Here is a 13,081-nt window from a genome sequence, read left to right as displayed (position 1 = left end):
CTCCGCCCCGCCCCGCCCCGCCCCGCCCCGCTCCGCGCGCTCGAAGCGCGTCCCCTGCGCGCCCTCCGGCTGCAGGTCAGCGCCGGTCCCGCGGAACGGTCGGTGTTCGGAACCTGTGCGCCGGACAGCGGGCGCCGGCGCGACAGTGAAGTGAGATGCGGAATCCTGATCCCTCCGCCGGATAAAGTAGTCCCTGAGTGCTGCTCCTCCGTGGGTGATAGCTGCGGTTCCCCGCCTGAAGCACCGTCATCCCGCCCCGCCCCACGCCGCCCCGATTGAACCTAGCCGGGCCGGGCCGGGCCGGGCCGAGCCCGGCTGGGCTGGGGGCGGAGCGGCACCGCGGATCCCTGCGCGGGTGGTGCTGAGGCCGCCGTGCCGCCATTTTGGGTGCCCGGAGCCTGCTCGTCGGGACGGGAGGTGAGACTGTGGCGGGCGAGCGGGTTCCGAGCGCTACCGCGCGCCTCGGCTGCGGGCGGTGCCGTCCGGGCAGGGGAGCAGAGCGGAGGCGGCCCCGGCGCGGCGCCGAGTGAAGGCGGCGGAGCTGGGCCTCCGTCCCGCCGGGGCTGCGGGCGCCGCTCGCCGCAGCGGCCTCTCCGTCCGTGCGCGGCTGCCGCGCGCTGCCAGCGCGGGCTTCGCTCCGGCGGCGCGCGAGCGTGTCCCGTTTGTAGCGAGGTTCGGAGCGCGTGGGGCCTGGGTGCGTCCCTGGGGCCTCTGTCTTGGTGTGTTGCTGGGTCTGTGCTGCTTCGAGGTGCTGGTTGCTGGCACTGGTGTGTGACCAGGTCGGCTGAATAGGCTGGTCACGGAGCATAACAAATCACATGTGATCCCCGTGCCGACAAAGTGCTGTCGCTATCCACAACATTGCTGTAAAGTCTCCAGTAGGCGTGAGCCCAGGTCCTCCGGTCAGGTAGCTCCATGGAAGGCTGGCGCAAGGAGCAGCCAACGGAGGCCCTGATCAGAAGCCTCAAGGTAGTTTACTGCTGGGAGTTGCGTTGGCTCACGAGGGACTGGCTGGGTGCCAGGGTGTGTCGTCAGCAGTGGGAGTGTGGGGAAAATAAAGGAGCTGGGAGCTTCTGGCTGCTGCCAGGGAGCCTGACCCTGCTTCGCAGCCCCGGCTCCCCAGCCCTGCAGTAGAGTTATTGGTGCAGGGCTGCCTGTGTGGCTCATCGAGAGGGTTATTGGTGCTTGTTCTGCTGCTCGCAGTCCACCAACGCGATCTCTAAGGAGAGAGAAGCCTAATGAGGCTTTGCTGGCGGAAGTAACTGAGAGGGAGGATCTGGCAGTGGTAGCTGTTGTAGATGGCATCTCTAGGCACTGCTGTGTTTTCCTGCAGTGGAAGGTAGGGAAGTGTGACCCTGTCTTCTAACAGCACTTTATTGCTTACTGCAGGATATTATTTGCTGCTATTAGATGTTCGTGAGATCTGTTTTTTGTTTGTTTTTTTCCACTTGGATTTTGTAGAGATTGAGGGCTGGGTGGAAGCTCAAGGTACCATCTAGCTCAGTTTCTTGAGCGTGGGCATAACCATGTTTTTCTAGAATGCTGCTGATGGATGTTTTGTGCAATGTTTTTAAAATCTGCTGTCCTCTTGTATTCAAGCCAGTGGCTGGTGTCACTTGTCTGGATTAAATTGACTTAGGTGTTTAAGTTATAATTTAGGGTATGTTTTCCACCCTTGGAAAACACTGCCAAAAACTACCTTACCTCTACTCCAAAACTACCTTATGGAGTAGTCCCAGATTTTGCACTTTATTTCTCTTTGAGCATTTGGAGGAGTGAAGATGTTTTCTCACATTGGTGGAAAATGCTACAGTTTCTGTGGTTGAAACTCTGTCAGACTAGAAATACCCTGTGTATTCCCTGTAGACCCTGGTAAGTTGTAAGGGGGGAAGCAGAACAGTGGGTGCTATGAATCCAGTTGTTTGTATGTGAGCAGACTCAGGAACAACAGAGCTGTTAATCTGAAGAATTGCTTGTTTCTAGGTATAACAGTGACTGCTGTCTTTCTGGTGCCGTTAGCAGCTCCTGGTGCTAGTGACCCTCTGCTCTTCTCTCACAGAAAGCGTTGGTCATGTTGGGCTCTGGCTTCAAGGCTGAGCGCTTGCGAGTCAACCTGCGCCTTGTTATCAATCGCCTCAAGCTTCTGGAGAAGAAGAAGAGTGAGTATTTCTGGGGATAGGTGTGAGCCAGGCTGGTCGGGGGGCTCAAGATGCTAGAGGAGACTTTTCTGGGGTTGTAGAAATTTCAAAAAGCAAATGTGGAGCAACCTTCCTCTCTTCCTTTCCCACTCCTGGAGCCAGGGCTTGCAGTCCTCCCTGGTGTGTGGTGCCTGCGGGAGCAGACTGGCTCTTGAGGGGCCTCGGTTGCCCTCTCCAAAGCTGCTTGAGAGCAGCTGACAAGCTGTGTGGGGTGGCAGCTGGGGACTGTGGAGGGATTGCCTGGCTTGCCCATAAGGTCCTTTGCTGACCGTTCTCTCCATGCCATGGTGCTGGGAGGAGCATGAGGAGATGAGGAAGGCCCTGCCTGTGCTGTCCTGCTTGGACACACAGGAGAGATTACCAATGGCTCTGCAGTGGAGCTGTAGGCACAGGAACAGTCCTGGCAGCTAAAAACCCATTCCTGTAGCTGGTGGGCTACCATGCTAGGAGTGAGAAACAATGGCTCCACAAAGCTGTGGCCAAGTGTCTCGCACCACAGACTTGGTGAAGGAGAGAGAAACTGGCACTGGATTTATGCGTCTGGGGACTGTGTGTGGGGATGGAGGCAGCAGCCCTGCCAGCGCAGTGACCAGCCCTGGGGGTATGTGCTCTAGCGGAGTTGGCCCAGAAGGCGAGGAAGGAGATTGCAGATTATCTGGCAGCTGGGAAGGATGAACGCGCCAGGATTCGTGTGGAGCACATCATCCGAGAAGATTACCTGGTGGAGGCCATGGAGATCCTGGAGCTGTACTGCGATCTGCTGCTCGCCCGCTTTGGCTTGATCCAGTCCATGAAGTAAGCTCCAGCCTAGGGATGCGCTGTGGCAGTGGGATCAGGCCTGCTGGGGACAGGGACAGGATATGCTCACTGTCCCAAGGCCTCAGGAGACCCCTTTTCTTCCTCAGGAAGAGGATTTTGAGACTGAGCAGCTTGAGGGCTGCCAAGAATGGGTGCTTGGTATGGATAGGATTGTCTTGTTGGTTCCTAGGGAGCTGGACTCCGGCCTGGCGGAAGCTGTGTCTACACTGATATGGGCTGCCCCACGGCTCCAGTCGGAAGTGGCTGAGTTGAAGATTGTGAGTAGGCCTGTTTGAGGGGTGTAACGTGTGGGGTGGAAGTGGTACTGCTAGAAAGCAGAGGAGGCTGTTGTCTGGGTATTGCTGAGGTTAAGGAGGTATCTTCCTGGACCGTACAGCATGGCTGCCACTTCAGTGAGGAGCCGTGGAGCCTCAGGGGTGTCTGTGGCTGCTCTGCTGTGATACTTGCAGAAGCAAAGGGGGGATGGCTGCGGGAGGCTGCCAGTACTGCAGCACATGTGGGGAGTGTGACGGGGAGAACAAGGGTGTGCAGTTCCTCAGGGTTTCTCTCCCGCTGCAGGTTGCTGACCAGCTGTGTGCCAAGTACAGCAAGGAATATGGGAAGCTGTGCCGGACAAACCAGATTGGGACAGTCAATGACAGGGTAACAAACTGGTGGAGCAGCTGCACTTGCAAGTGCAGCTTCTGACCTTTGTCCCCTGGCTCTGCGGGGCGGGTGGACTGTCCGTCCTGCTGAAGGCCTGTGTGCCTTAAAGCACCAGAGCATGGCATGAGTGGGACCCTGCTGTACCCTGGTCGCAGAGGAACAGGACACACAGACCCCTGTCCTCTGGGTGCCAGCGGCCTCCGTTGTGACAGCAGTGGCCACAGGAAGGGCCTCCCCAAGGCTACACTCTGCTCCCTGCAGCAGGTGGGACAGAGCTCTGCTGTGCTGCCCTGCACCTGCTCAGTGTCCATACACCGTTGTATTTCCAGCTGATGCACAAGCTGAGTGTAGAGGCACCACCCAAGATCCTGGTGGAGAGATACCTCATTGAGATTGCCAAGAACTACAACGTACCCTATGAACCCGACTCAGTGGTGATGGTGAGTGAGGCATATGCAAGTCTGGAACTCCCTCTGCGTTCCAGCAGCTGGAATGTCTCCTTTGCACTGTGCTGGCTTTCAGAGAGCTGTGCCATTGCAACAAGCTCTGGTAGCTGTGCTTTGCTATCTCCTGGACAGCTCTAATGCAGCAGCTTCACTCTTCTCCACATCCCCTAGGGCAAATGGATGTAGTGAGTCTTGTTGTTGTCTGACCTCATTCTGATTCTCATGAGCATCACTCTGTCGTTGCTTTCTGTTTTGTCCTTGTTGCTTTGACCCATCTCTTACACAGCAAATGCTGTGTCTGATTCTAATCAGTGGATTTTGATCAGAATAGTGATGTGTTTGGTAAGTTGAGCTCTTCCTCCTTTCCCCAGGCTGAAGCCCCTGCAGTTGGAGAGGCAGATCTGATCGACGTGGGATTCACTGATGATGTGAAGAAAGATGGCCCTGGAGGGGGAGGTGGTGGTGGATTTACAGCGCCGCTGGTTGGTCACGATGGAGTAATGCCCATGCCAATGCCAATGCTCATGCCCATGCCATCACCAAACCCACCATTCTCTTATCCACCCTCAAAGGGACCAGTAAGTGTCCGTGCTTTGAACTCTTAACTTTTCTGGGGGAGACTCTGCTTGTAATGCTTAATCCTGCGCTTGATTTTTGAGAAATGTCCAGTATCTTGCTGAATTGGAAGGCTGCCTTATTGCTGTGAGACTACATTGGGTAAGAATTGTCACTGCATCTGAAGTTTCCTTTTGCTTCAAGTCCTTGAAAATTTCTACTCTTGTTCTCCAGACAGCTCACTCTTCCCTTGAAACAGAGGAGTCCAGACTTGACTCCTGAGGCAGTCCTCTGCTGATTGTCAGGAGAGAAGCAAGGGATAAACACGAGAGCACCCTGTCCTCAGACCTGTGAGGAAAGGGGACCAGGCCAGGGGCCCTTGGAGATGATTCCTTGCAAGGGTGGAAGGTGGGATGGGGAAGAGCACCTTGTCACAGGCCCTTTGCTGGATTATGCACTTCAGTTGTCTGTGTGGACTAGACAGTGGCAGGACAGTGGAATGGTATCTTAATATGGCCTCTGCAGTGCTGCAGTGTTTTTCAGAGAAAATCTGGGCCAGGTATTAGCAGCTGTCTGGAGTCCCAGCATAAATATGCTGAAGACTCTCTCCAAGTCTAGGTCTTTGAAGCACAGTTCTGTTACAGACAAGGGTAGGACAAAGCCTTGAGTGACCCAGAGGGACCGTCTCCCTGTTTTGTGATGGTAGCTTAGGAATTCTTAAGGCAGAATGTTTTCCGTTTGCATTGGTGCTTGTAATACTTTAAAAGATGGACTCTTTAGTCAAGCTGGTTCTTCAGAATAGCCTGCAGACTTCTTAGCTGGTCTGGCCCAGGTGACTACATCTGACCAATATATTTTTTGTTTATTTGTTTTTATAGTATGTAAATAACTTTTGATACTTGTGTGCATGTGTTTTTAATTTACTATCTCTCTGCCTCCCAGCTAGCAGCTGCAGCTCCTACGAGCTCCCAGCTAGCAGCTGCAGGAGTACTCCCAGGTGACTTGCCTGGGGAGCACGAGTTGTGCATCACAACTGAACTTGTTTTTCTTTACAGGAGAACTTCAATGGCCTACCAGTGGGGACCTACCAGCCTTTTGCGAACGTTCATCCGCCACCAATTCCGGCAAACCCACCAACATATGAGTCTGTAAGTGTCTGAGGTGAATCGTCCTTGTGGGAGACAGAGAACCTCCAAAAGAGTGATAGTGGAGGGCAGCGATAGGCATGGGGAAGACAAATGTTCATTAAGCACATTGCTCTCAACTCTTCTCTCTGGAACTGGTGGTGGTTGGCATTGCTTTTAGGTGTGGTGAATCACTGAGTGCGTGTGAGGGGGAAGCTCCTCATTCAGCTGAATGTTTTGGCTGTAGAAGAAAGCCAAAACTTGTTTTCCTGCATTGTTAAAATGGTGATACATAGTTAACAAACAGAGTCCACAATTCTGCTTTTTCCAGTGTGAAGACTTTGTAGCCTTTTGTCTTGTTCTGTTATGGATTCTGAACTAATTCAGTAGTTAACCTGGATGAAAACATTGGCTGACCCACCTGATGTGTGTTAAATACACTCTCTTTCCCAAACTCTTCTTAGGCCTTTAGGGCCAAGAGAGGGAAGTGCTGGAATTTTCTCTTTCTGTGTTTGCCTGTGTCTCTGCTGGAGGTCATGATGATGCCTGTCATGTGGCTTTCAGTGTGTGCTGACATCACCTGCTAGCTGCTCACAGCCTTTGGATCGAGGAAGTGCAGGCCTAGATGCAAGAGTTGTTAGCTGGGCGGAGGTAGATGGCTCTGCTGCCCTTGGGAGCAGCTTTTCCAGCACTGCTGGCAATACTGTGAGCCTTTGTCCCAGCTGCATCAAGACCTGAGGTAGGGTTCTTTCATCCCTTGCCATATATTCGTCACAAGACCTTATCTAATGGCTTATAAAGGGAAGCTACCATTCTCTGCGTAGGTGTGTAAATAGCAGCTGTCTTTAACTTATCTTCTTGATTCCCCTTCTAGTGAATTTTTTTTTGAAGTGCCTTGAAGCTGCTTTGGTTGACAAGGAGGGAGAGTAGACTGGAAGTACTGCCTCCTTAGGAAGAGAGAGATTTTTCTGGGTGTACTGGGTATTAGGGTTGTCTATCTTCCTGGGAGGGAAAGAGCATTTTTACTGCTCTGTGAATGTGGTTGCTGTTGTCCGTGTGCAGTACTTACAGACTGTGCAATCCTGTGACTGCTTAGAGAAAAACCTGTAGTAACTGAGTATCTGTTTCAGATTGATGAGCCTAATGCTGACAAAGATCCTTCTACACAGACATCTGGTAAGTACACCAGGAAGCGTGGAAACACAGGATAGGTTGGGGCTGTCGTTGGCTTGGGATCCTAGTGTCCCTGGGAGGAAGCTCTCCCTACAGGAAACAATGTGTTGAACTTGATGCCTTGTGAAGTAGGATCTGTCTGAGGCTGGAGTAAACTGTGTCAGAAATGGAGAGTGTCCTCTCAGATCTGGACTTCCACTGAGAAACCAGAGCTTGACCACAGAGATGGTACATGGCCTCCAGCTTAAGCTGTCAAGTTACATGTAGGGAGTTGCAGGATAAGATGAGTATAACAGATTAAAGTGAGGTAGATATACACACACACATATATATTTATATATTAAAAATATTGGATGAATAATCACATCCTGCAACTACAGAATGAAAGAAGTAAGGACTAAGTAAATCTGAATTAATTTCAGTGTGAAGATTGCCTATAGCAGGCCTAGTAGAGATAGCTGTTATCCCTGTCTCCAGTTGCCTAAAAGTTTTTGAGTTGTTTCATGCACCATAACTGGACTGTAGCAAAATTCTGCAGCCTTACACCTCTAGTTCTATACTGTATACTTCAGGGATACTTTTTACTGTCTCTAGCCACTTGATAAGGACAAAAAACATAGTAAGTAGTTTTTTTTTTTTTTTTAAGTAAATAGACCCTTGCCAGCTCTAGCAATTATTTCTAATAGTTCAATGGAGTTGTCTGGAAAGATGTTGTTAGTAATGAAAGCTGAAGGAGACAGGTGACATGCTGAAGGAGGCTGACCTGTAGGTACACTGGATGCTTCAGGCTGACAGATAAGGGCATGCAGTAGCTGCATCTCTCAAGGGTTTTGGAATGGAGTAATTGGGGAATCTGAATTCCCTAGACATAGTACATTTGTGCTATGTGCGTGGGAGCTTCAGCCCACCCACAGCAGGCTAGCAGCAGGAGATGGATCCACTTCCAGGTGGTGCTGCCACAGGATAAGGGCAACCAGCCTGATCCACCATGACTGCAGTTCCTTCCAGCAATGTCAACTTGGTACCATGTGTTTTTCCTCGTTAAGTGCAGTTGGAAGTGTGTGACTATCAGCCCTCTCTGGAAAACTGGGGCTGCAGTTTGATACAGTGACCTTTCTTGTGTGGCTCAGTGTGGGGACAGTCTAATGGTGAAGTTAAATGGTATTTCCCTTATTTTTTATAGGGCCTAGTCCCAAGGCGGAGCCTACTCCAAAACCAAGAGCTGGAGTTCCTGATAACTTTGACAACTTTGTGTTGCCAGAATTGCCATCAGTGCCGGATACTCTGCCAACAGCATCTGCTGGTGCCAATTCTTCTGCCTCAGAAGACATTGATTTTGATGATCTTTCTCGGAGATTTGAGGAGCTAAAGAAGAAAACATAAGACAGTCTGGCCTGTAGCTCTGCTGTGAGAGGCAGCAGCTGTGACAGCTTTTACTCTCTGAAACACTCCCCTAGAAATTGGTTTCCTGTTTTAACTTAAAATGAATGCACTTTTCTTTCTGAGCCCTCTTTCTGCTGTACTTATACCAAATGCCCCTGCTTTCCCAGTCTTTGTTGCTGCAGGAGGGGTGAACTATGGTGGGATCCCATGAGACTGGAGCAGGGAACAGCTCCTATCTGCCTGGGTGGTTATATTCCACAGGAAGGCAAATCCTGGCTGCCTCTACATGGCTCTGCATTTCCTTTCATGGAGAAGGAAGATAAAGGTGGAGAGATGACCAGAGTCAATCCCTCTCTGGGGGAGCATCGCACATGTGCTGCTCAGCTCTGCTTTGTGGCCCAGAGGGCGAGTTGTGAGTGGCCTCCGTGCTGCCCTGGCTGTTTTGCGGTGCCCTGGCTCTTAGGCCAGCCCCTGGCTGAAGCTAGATCTAGGTACAGTTTGCCTTGGAGGCTGAAGCTGTTAGTGCCAGTGGATTCTCAGGGAGCCCTCCGTGGCCTTGGCTGTGTTACCGAGGAGGGCTCGCTCGCCTGGCATGAAGATAGGGCTGTGCAGCCACCTGCAGAGCGTGCCCAGCCCCTGGGGAGGAGCGGCCACCAGGGCCAGGTGCTGGCTTCTCAGTCTGCCTTAAACAGCTGCCTGCTGTAAAGCCTGTGGAGAGCTATGCTGGGCTGGGAGGCTGGATGCTGGGCAGTAACTTTGCTTCCCTTGAGAGCAGGGTTGTGGGAAACCTCCAGCTTGGCTGTTGGCAGCAGCGCCCCTGCAGCGCTGGCTCCTGTGTGCCTGCACGTGGGGGCGGCTGCTGAACGGGACTTGCTCTCTTCTGTGTAATGTATCTGTACATAACATTTTCACACAACTTTTCTTTGAAGGTTTTGATTGGTTTGTATCTTACAGACTAGTTCTTAATAAAGTTTAGGAGTGGGAGCAGCTGTGTCCGAGTGTAGTGGGATGCTGGGCTCTTCTTGGCTGAGGCTGGGGGTTGGTTTTGGGGCATTTGATGAAGCTCCCTCAGGCTCTGTGGTGCGGTCCGCAGGTTTGTGGTGCGTGATGCCCTCTAAGCAGCATGAGCGAGGGGAGAGCGAGGGCAAATCAACATCTGCCCGGCCCCACTGCCCGGGCGAGCCCGGGAGGCTGAGCGGCGGGACGGGCCGGGAGCGGGAGCCGTGACGGGCCACGCCCCGCTCAGGCCACGCCCCGCTCAGGCCACGCCCCCGCTCAGGCCACGCCCCCGCTCAGGCCACGCCCCCGCTCAGGCCACGCCCCCTTTCCAGGGCGCTCCCCGCGGCGTTAGGTGCCACAAGGCTCCTCTCCCTCGTGACGTCACGACTGCGGGGCGAGCCCTTTCTGCTCGTACTGGCCAGCCGCCGCGCTGCTGCGTCACTATTGGCTAGTACAGTGCGGCATCGGCCAATCACGGGGCCAGTTCTCCAGGAAGTGCCCCGTGCACGTGTCCATCTGGGCGATGGTGGCGGCAGCGGCGCTGCGCGTGAGCGGGCGCGGGGCGGGGCGGACGCGGGGCCACGGCGGGGACGGAGGGGAGGGGATGGGTGCGGGGTGGGGCGAGGGGGGAGGCTCTGAGGGAGTGTGGGGGGCCGGGAGGTGCGGGAGTGCAGGGGGTGCAGTGCGGGGGTGCAGGGTGCAGTGCGGGGGTGCAGCTGGGGGGGAGGCTGCAATGCAGAAGGGTGCAGGATGGGGGGTGCAGCGTGCAGGGGGGAGGGTGCAGGGTGCAGTGCAGGGGTGCAGGATTCAGTGCAGGGGTGCAAGGTAGGGGGTGCAGGGTGGGGGGGTGCAGGATTCAGTGCGGGGATGCAGGGTTCAGTTGTGGGGTGCAGCACGGGGTGGCCCGTGGTGGTGCCAGCCTGGGCGCTCACTGACGGCGCGTTGCAGCGCGGGCTGTGTGCGCTGGCGGGCGGGGGCCTGCTGCTGGGCTGCGCGTTGGCAGCCGGCGATGAGCGGCTCTACACGGCCGTGATGCCCGTGCTCCGCGCCCTGCCGCCCGAGGCCGCCCACGGCCTGGCCCTGCGCGCAGCCGCCTCCGGCATCCTGCCACCTGCGCGGCCCGACAGCCCCGGCCTGGTGCGGATCACGAAGCGGGGAGGGACCCTGGGGAGGGACGCCGGGGAGGGAGGCAGGGCTGCCAGAGGGCCTGGGGCAGGAGGCTGGGACACTGGGAGGGGAGGGGGGGTGGCAGCAGGGACTGTGGGGAGAGGGGCGGGGGGACAGGGGCTGTGGGAGGGAGGTGCAGCCCTGGGGGCTGTGGGAGGGAGGTCGGCAGTGCCAGGGAGTGGGTGGGACACGGGGGCACTGGGCGCTGTGGGCGAGGAGACGGCCCCGGCTGCAGCCCCTGCTGGGCTCCGGCGCTGCACAGCCGCCGCTTCCCACAGCTCTGGCTCCTGGTGCCAGGCGCTGACCCAGCTGCACAGGCGCTGACCCAGCTGCACCCCGCAGGAGACGCACGTGTTCGGGCGGCACTTCCGCAACCCGGTGGGGCTGGCAGCTGGTTTCGACAAGCATGGCGAGGCTGTGGACGGGCTGTACGGGATGGGCTTTGGCTTTGTGGAAGTGGGGACGGTGACGCCCCAGCCGCAGGAGGGCAACCCCAAGCCCCGGGTGTTCCGGCTGCCGGAGGACAAGGCCGTCATTAACCGGTGGGTGTGGGGGCTGCCAGGGCAGAGCTGGGTGCTGTCGCCCCATGTCCCGCCCGGTGCTGAGCGCCCTGCTCTGCTCCAGGTACGGCTTCAACAGCCACGGGCACGACGCGGTGCAGCGCAGGCTGCGCGCCCGCCTGCCAGCGCAGCGCCGCCTCTCCGAAGGTGAGGGCAGTGGCAGAGCCGGGCACTGCCCCACGGCTGCTGTGGGACTGGAACTCATGGGACTGGGCAGCCACGGTGCTGTCACCTGCCAGGCTAGATCAGGGCTGAGCGATGAGCAGCTGCATGGTCCCTCTTTGACCGCAGCTGGGGACAGGACTACCCCTGCTGAGCTTTCTCCGTTCCAGCGGGAATGCCGCTCGGCATCAACCTGGGCAAGAACAGGAGCTCTGTGGATGCTGCTGCCGACTACGTGGCTGGTGTACAGGTGCTGGGTCCCCTGGCTGACTACCTGGTGGTGAATGTGTCCAGCCCCAACACACCAGGGCTGCGGGACCTGCAGGGCCGGGCCGAGCTGCGCAGCCTGCTGAGCAAGGTGGGTGCCGCGGCTGGGCCCCCCCTTCCGCATGCAGGAAGAGCACTGGCCCAATGCCTGAGCCCGCAGGTGCTGGCGGAGAGGGATGCACTGCCCTGCGAGCGCAAGCCGGCCGTGCTGGTGAAGATTGCCCCGGACCTCAGCGCACAGGACAAGCGGGACATCGCCAGTGTCGTGTGCGAGGTGAGGGTTGGCGGCGGCGGGTGGCTGGGGGTGGCTCGTGCTGCGACTCATGCGCCGCCCCCGCAGCTCGGTGTGGATGGGCTCATCGTGAGCAATACCACGGTGAGCCGCCCCCACGGGCTGCGGAGCCAGCGGCGCATGGAGCCCGGCGGGCTGAGCGGGGCTCCGCTGCGTGAGCTCTCCACGCAGACCGTGCGGGACATGTACATGCTCACAGAAGGTAGGTGCAAATCTGGGCAGGCTGGGTGCCCATGCTGCCTGCGCTGACGCTGCGCTGGCTGCAGGCCGCGTGCCCATCGTGGGAGTCGGGGGCGTGAGCAGCGGGCATGATGCACTGGAGAAGATCCGTGCTGGAGCGTCTCTGGTGCAGATGTACACGGCGCTGGTGTACCGCGGGCCACCCGCCGTGAGCGCCGTCAAGCGGGAGCTGCAGGAGCTGCTGAGGTGAGTGCGCGTGCAGCGCTGCTGTGGCGCGGCCCCCTGCTCCCCGGGCACGGCCCTCATGGCCTCTCTGCGCAGGGAGCAGGGGTTTGACAGCGTGTCCGCGGCCGTGGGAGCCGATCACCGCGGCTGAAGTGTTGCGGGATCAAGGAGCCCTGTGAGGGATGGCGGCAGCCCCCAGCCCCGGGCGGGCAGGGGGCAGAGCAGTTCGTGGCTCCATGTGCAGCTGCAGTGACAATAAAGGTGCCCCTTGGCCGTGCACACTGCCTGCACAGCCTCCGAACTCCGCTCCAGAGGTGCGCTCCATGTGTGCCAGCGGCCGCCAGCTCCACGGACCTCGCGGCGGCTCCAGCTGGGCCCCGTGCACCCCGGTGGCCCCGCGTCCCGCCCGGCCCCGTGGTCCCCAGGGCGCGCGCCGGTGTGGGCGCCCTGGCGGCCCTGGCCCCGCCCCGGCTCCGCCCCCGCCCCATCCTTGGCGGACCTGGCCCCGCCCCCGCCTGGGACGGTCTTGGCCCCGCCCCCGTCCCGGGCGGCCCGGCCCCGCCCCCGCCCTGGGCGGCCCTGGCCCCGCCCCGGCTCCGCCCTGGGAGGCCCTGGCTCCGCCCCCGCCCTGGGCGGCCTGGCCCAGCCAGCTGTCGCCGCCGCACGTCACCCCCCCGCCCTTCTGTGCGCCGGAAGTGTGCGCGGCGTCGCCTGTCCGCCCGCCACTCTGTGGTAGCTGGGAGGGCGGTAGCGCTGCGCGCCCCGTGAGTCGGCGGTGCGCGGGCGAGAGCGGCCGCTCGCGCGGAGCACTGTGGGGCGGCAATGGCGGCGCTCGGGGGGCTGCCCCGCGGGCGCTGAGACGGCTGCCGAGCGCGGCCGGGGGAGC

General features: G+C 57.9%; 3 protein-coding genes across 6 annotated transcripts in view; all 3 read left to right on the top strand.

Moving 5' to 3' along the window:
• The first annotated feature begins 365 nt into the window (after positions 1-365).
• On the top strand, positions 366-9,258 carry IST1 (IST1, ESCRT-III associated factor). 4 transcript variants are annotated; one of them, XM_026039593.1, is made up of 10 exons: positions 366-417; positions 2,060-2,159; positions 2,813-2,993; positions 3,187-3,274; positions 3,576-3,659; positions 3,992-4,102; positions 4,480-4,686; positions 5,719-5,811; positions 6,918-6,963; positions 8,144-9,258. In XM_026039593.1, exons 2-10 carry the CDS (start codon positions 2,072-2,074, stop codon positions 8,341-8,343), a joined length of 1,098 nt encoding a protein of 365 aa, XP_025895378.1. In that variant the 5' UTR covers positions 366-417; positions 2,060-2,071; the 3' UTR covers positions 8,344-9,258. The 4 variants fall into 4 exon arrangements, with proteins under 4 accessions (XP_025895378.1, XP_025895381.1, XP_025895377.1 ...); XM_026039596.1 differs by lacking the exon at positions 366-417 and adding an exon at positions 778-969 and having other exon boundaries at positions 5,719-5,807; XM_026039592.1 differs by lacking the exon at positions 366-417 and adding an exon at positions 781-969.
• Positions 9,259-9,749: 491 nt separating this feature from the next.
• Positions 9,750-12,346, top strand: DHODH (dihydroorotate dehydrogenase (quinone)). The gene is made up of 9 exons (XM_026039624.1): positions 9,750-9,889; positions 10,291-10,479; positions 10,852-11,051; positions 11,134-11,216; positions 11,402-11,589; positions 11,659-11,772; positions 11,839-11,992; positions 12,057-12,216; positions 12,292-12,346. Exons 1-9 carry the CDS (start codon positions 9,866-9,868, stop codon positions 12,344-12,346), a joined length of 1,167 nt encoding a protein of 388 aa, XP_025895409.1. The 5' UTR covers positions 9,750-9,865.
• Positions 12,347-13,017: 671 nt separating this feature from the next.
• Positions 13,018-13,081, top strand: part of DHX38 (DEAH-box helicase 38) — a 9,604-nt gene continuing 9,540 nt past the window's right edge. The window contains exon 1 of the mRNA XM_026039623.1: positions 13,018-13,023. Coding sequence (XP_025895408.1) covers positions 13,018-13,023 — 6 coding nt within the window. The remainder of the gene's footprint in view (positions 13,024-13,081) is intronic.

The sequence above is a fragment of the Nothoprocta perdicaria genome, unplaced genomic scaffold, assembly GCF_003342845.1.
Source record: "Nothoprocta perdicaria isolate Ctin4 unplaced genomic scaffold, notPer1 scaffold_234, whole genome shotgun sequence".
NCBI lineage: Eukaryota > Metazoa > Chordata > Aves > Tinamiformes > Tinamidae > Nothoprocta > Nothoprocta perdicaria.
Note: the sequence above shows the minus strand (reverse complement) of the source record. Positions and strands in the feature narration are given on the sequence as shown.

Excerpts from the sequence above, each read along its gene's own strand:
- IST1 (XM_026039592.1), top strand. The coding sequence starts at position 916 with ATGGAAGGCTGGCGCAAGGAGCAGCCAACGGAGGCCCTGATCAGAAGC. Across the intron at positions 3,275-3,575 it reads AAGTGGCTGAGTTGAAGATT|GTTGCTGACCAGCTGTGTGC; the intron begins GTGAGTAGGCCT and ends CTCCCGCTGCAG. Across the intron at positions 6,964-8,143 it reads TCCTTCTACACAGACATCTG|GGCCTAGTCCCAAGGCGGAG; the intron begins GTAAGTACACCA and ends TATTTTTTATAG.
- DHODH (XM_026039624.1), top strand. The coding sequence starts at position 9,866 with ATGGTGGCGGCAGCGGCGCTGCGC. Across the intron at positions 10,480-10,851 it reads GGCCCGACAGCCCCGGCCTG|GAGACGCACGTGTTCGGGCG; the intron begins GTGCGGATCACG and ends TGCACCCCGCAG. Across the intron at positions 11,993-12,056 it reads CATGTACATGCTCACAGAAG|GCCGCGTGCCCATCGTGGGA; the intron begins GTAGGTGCAAAT and ends CGCTGGCTGCAG.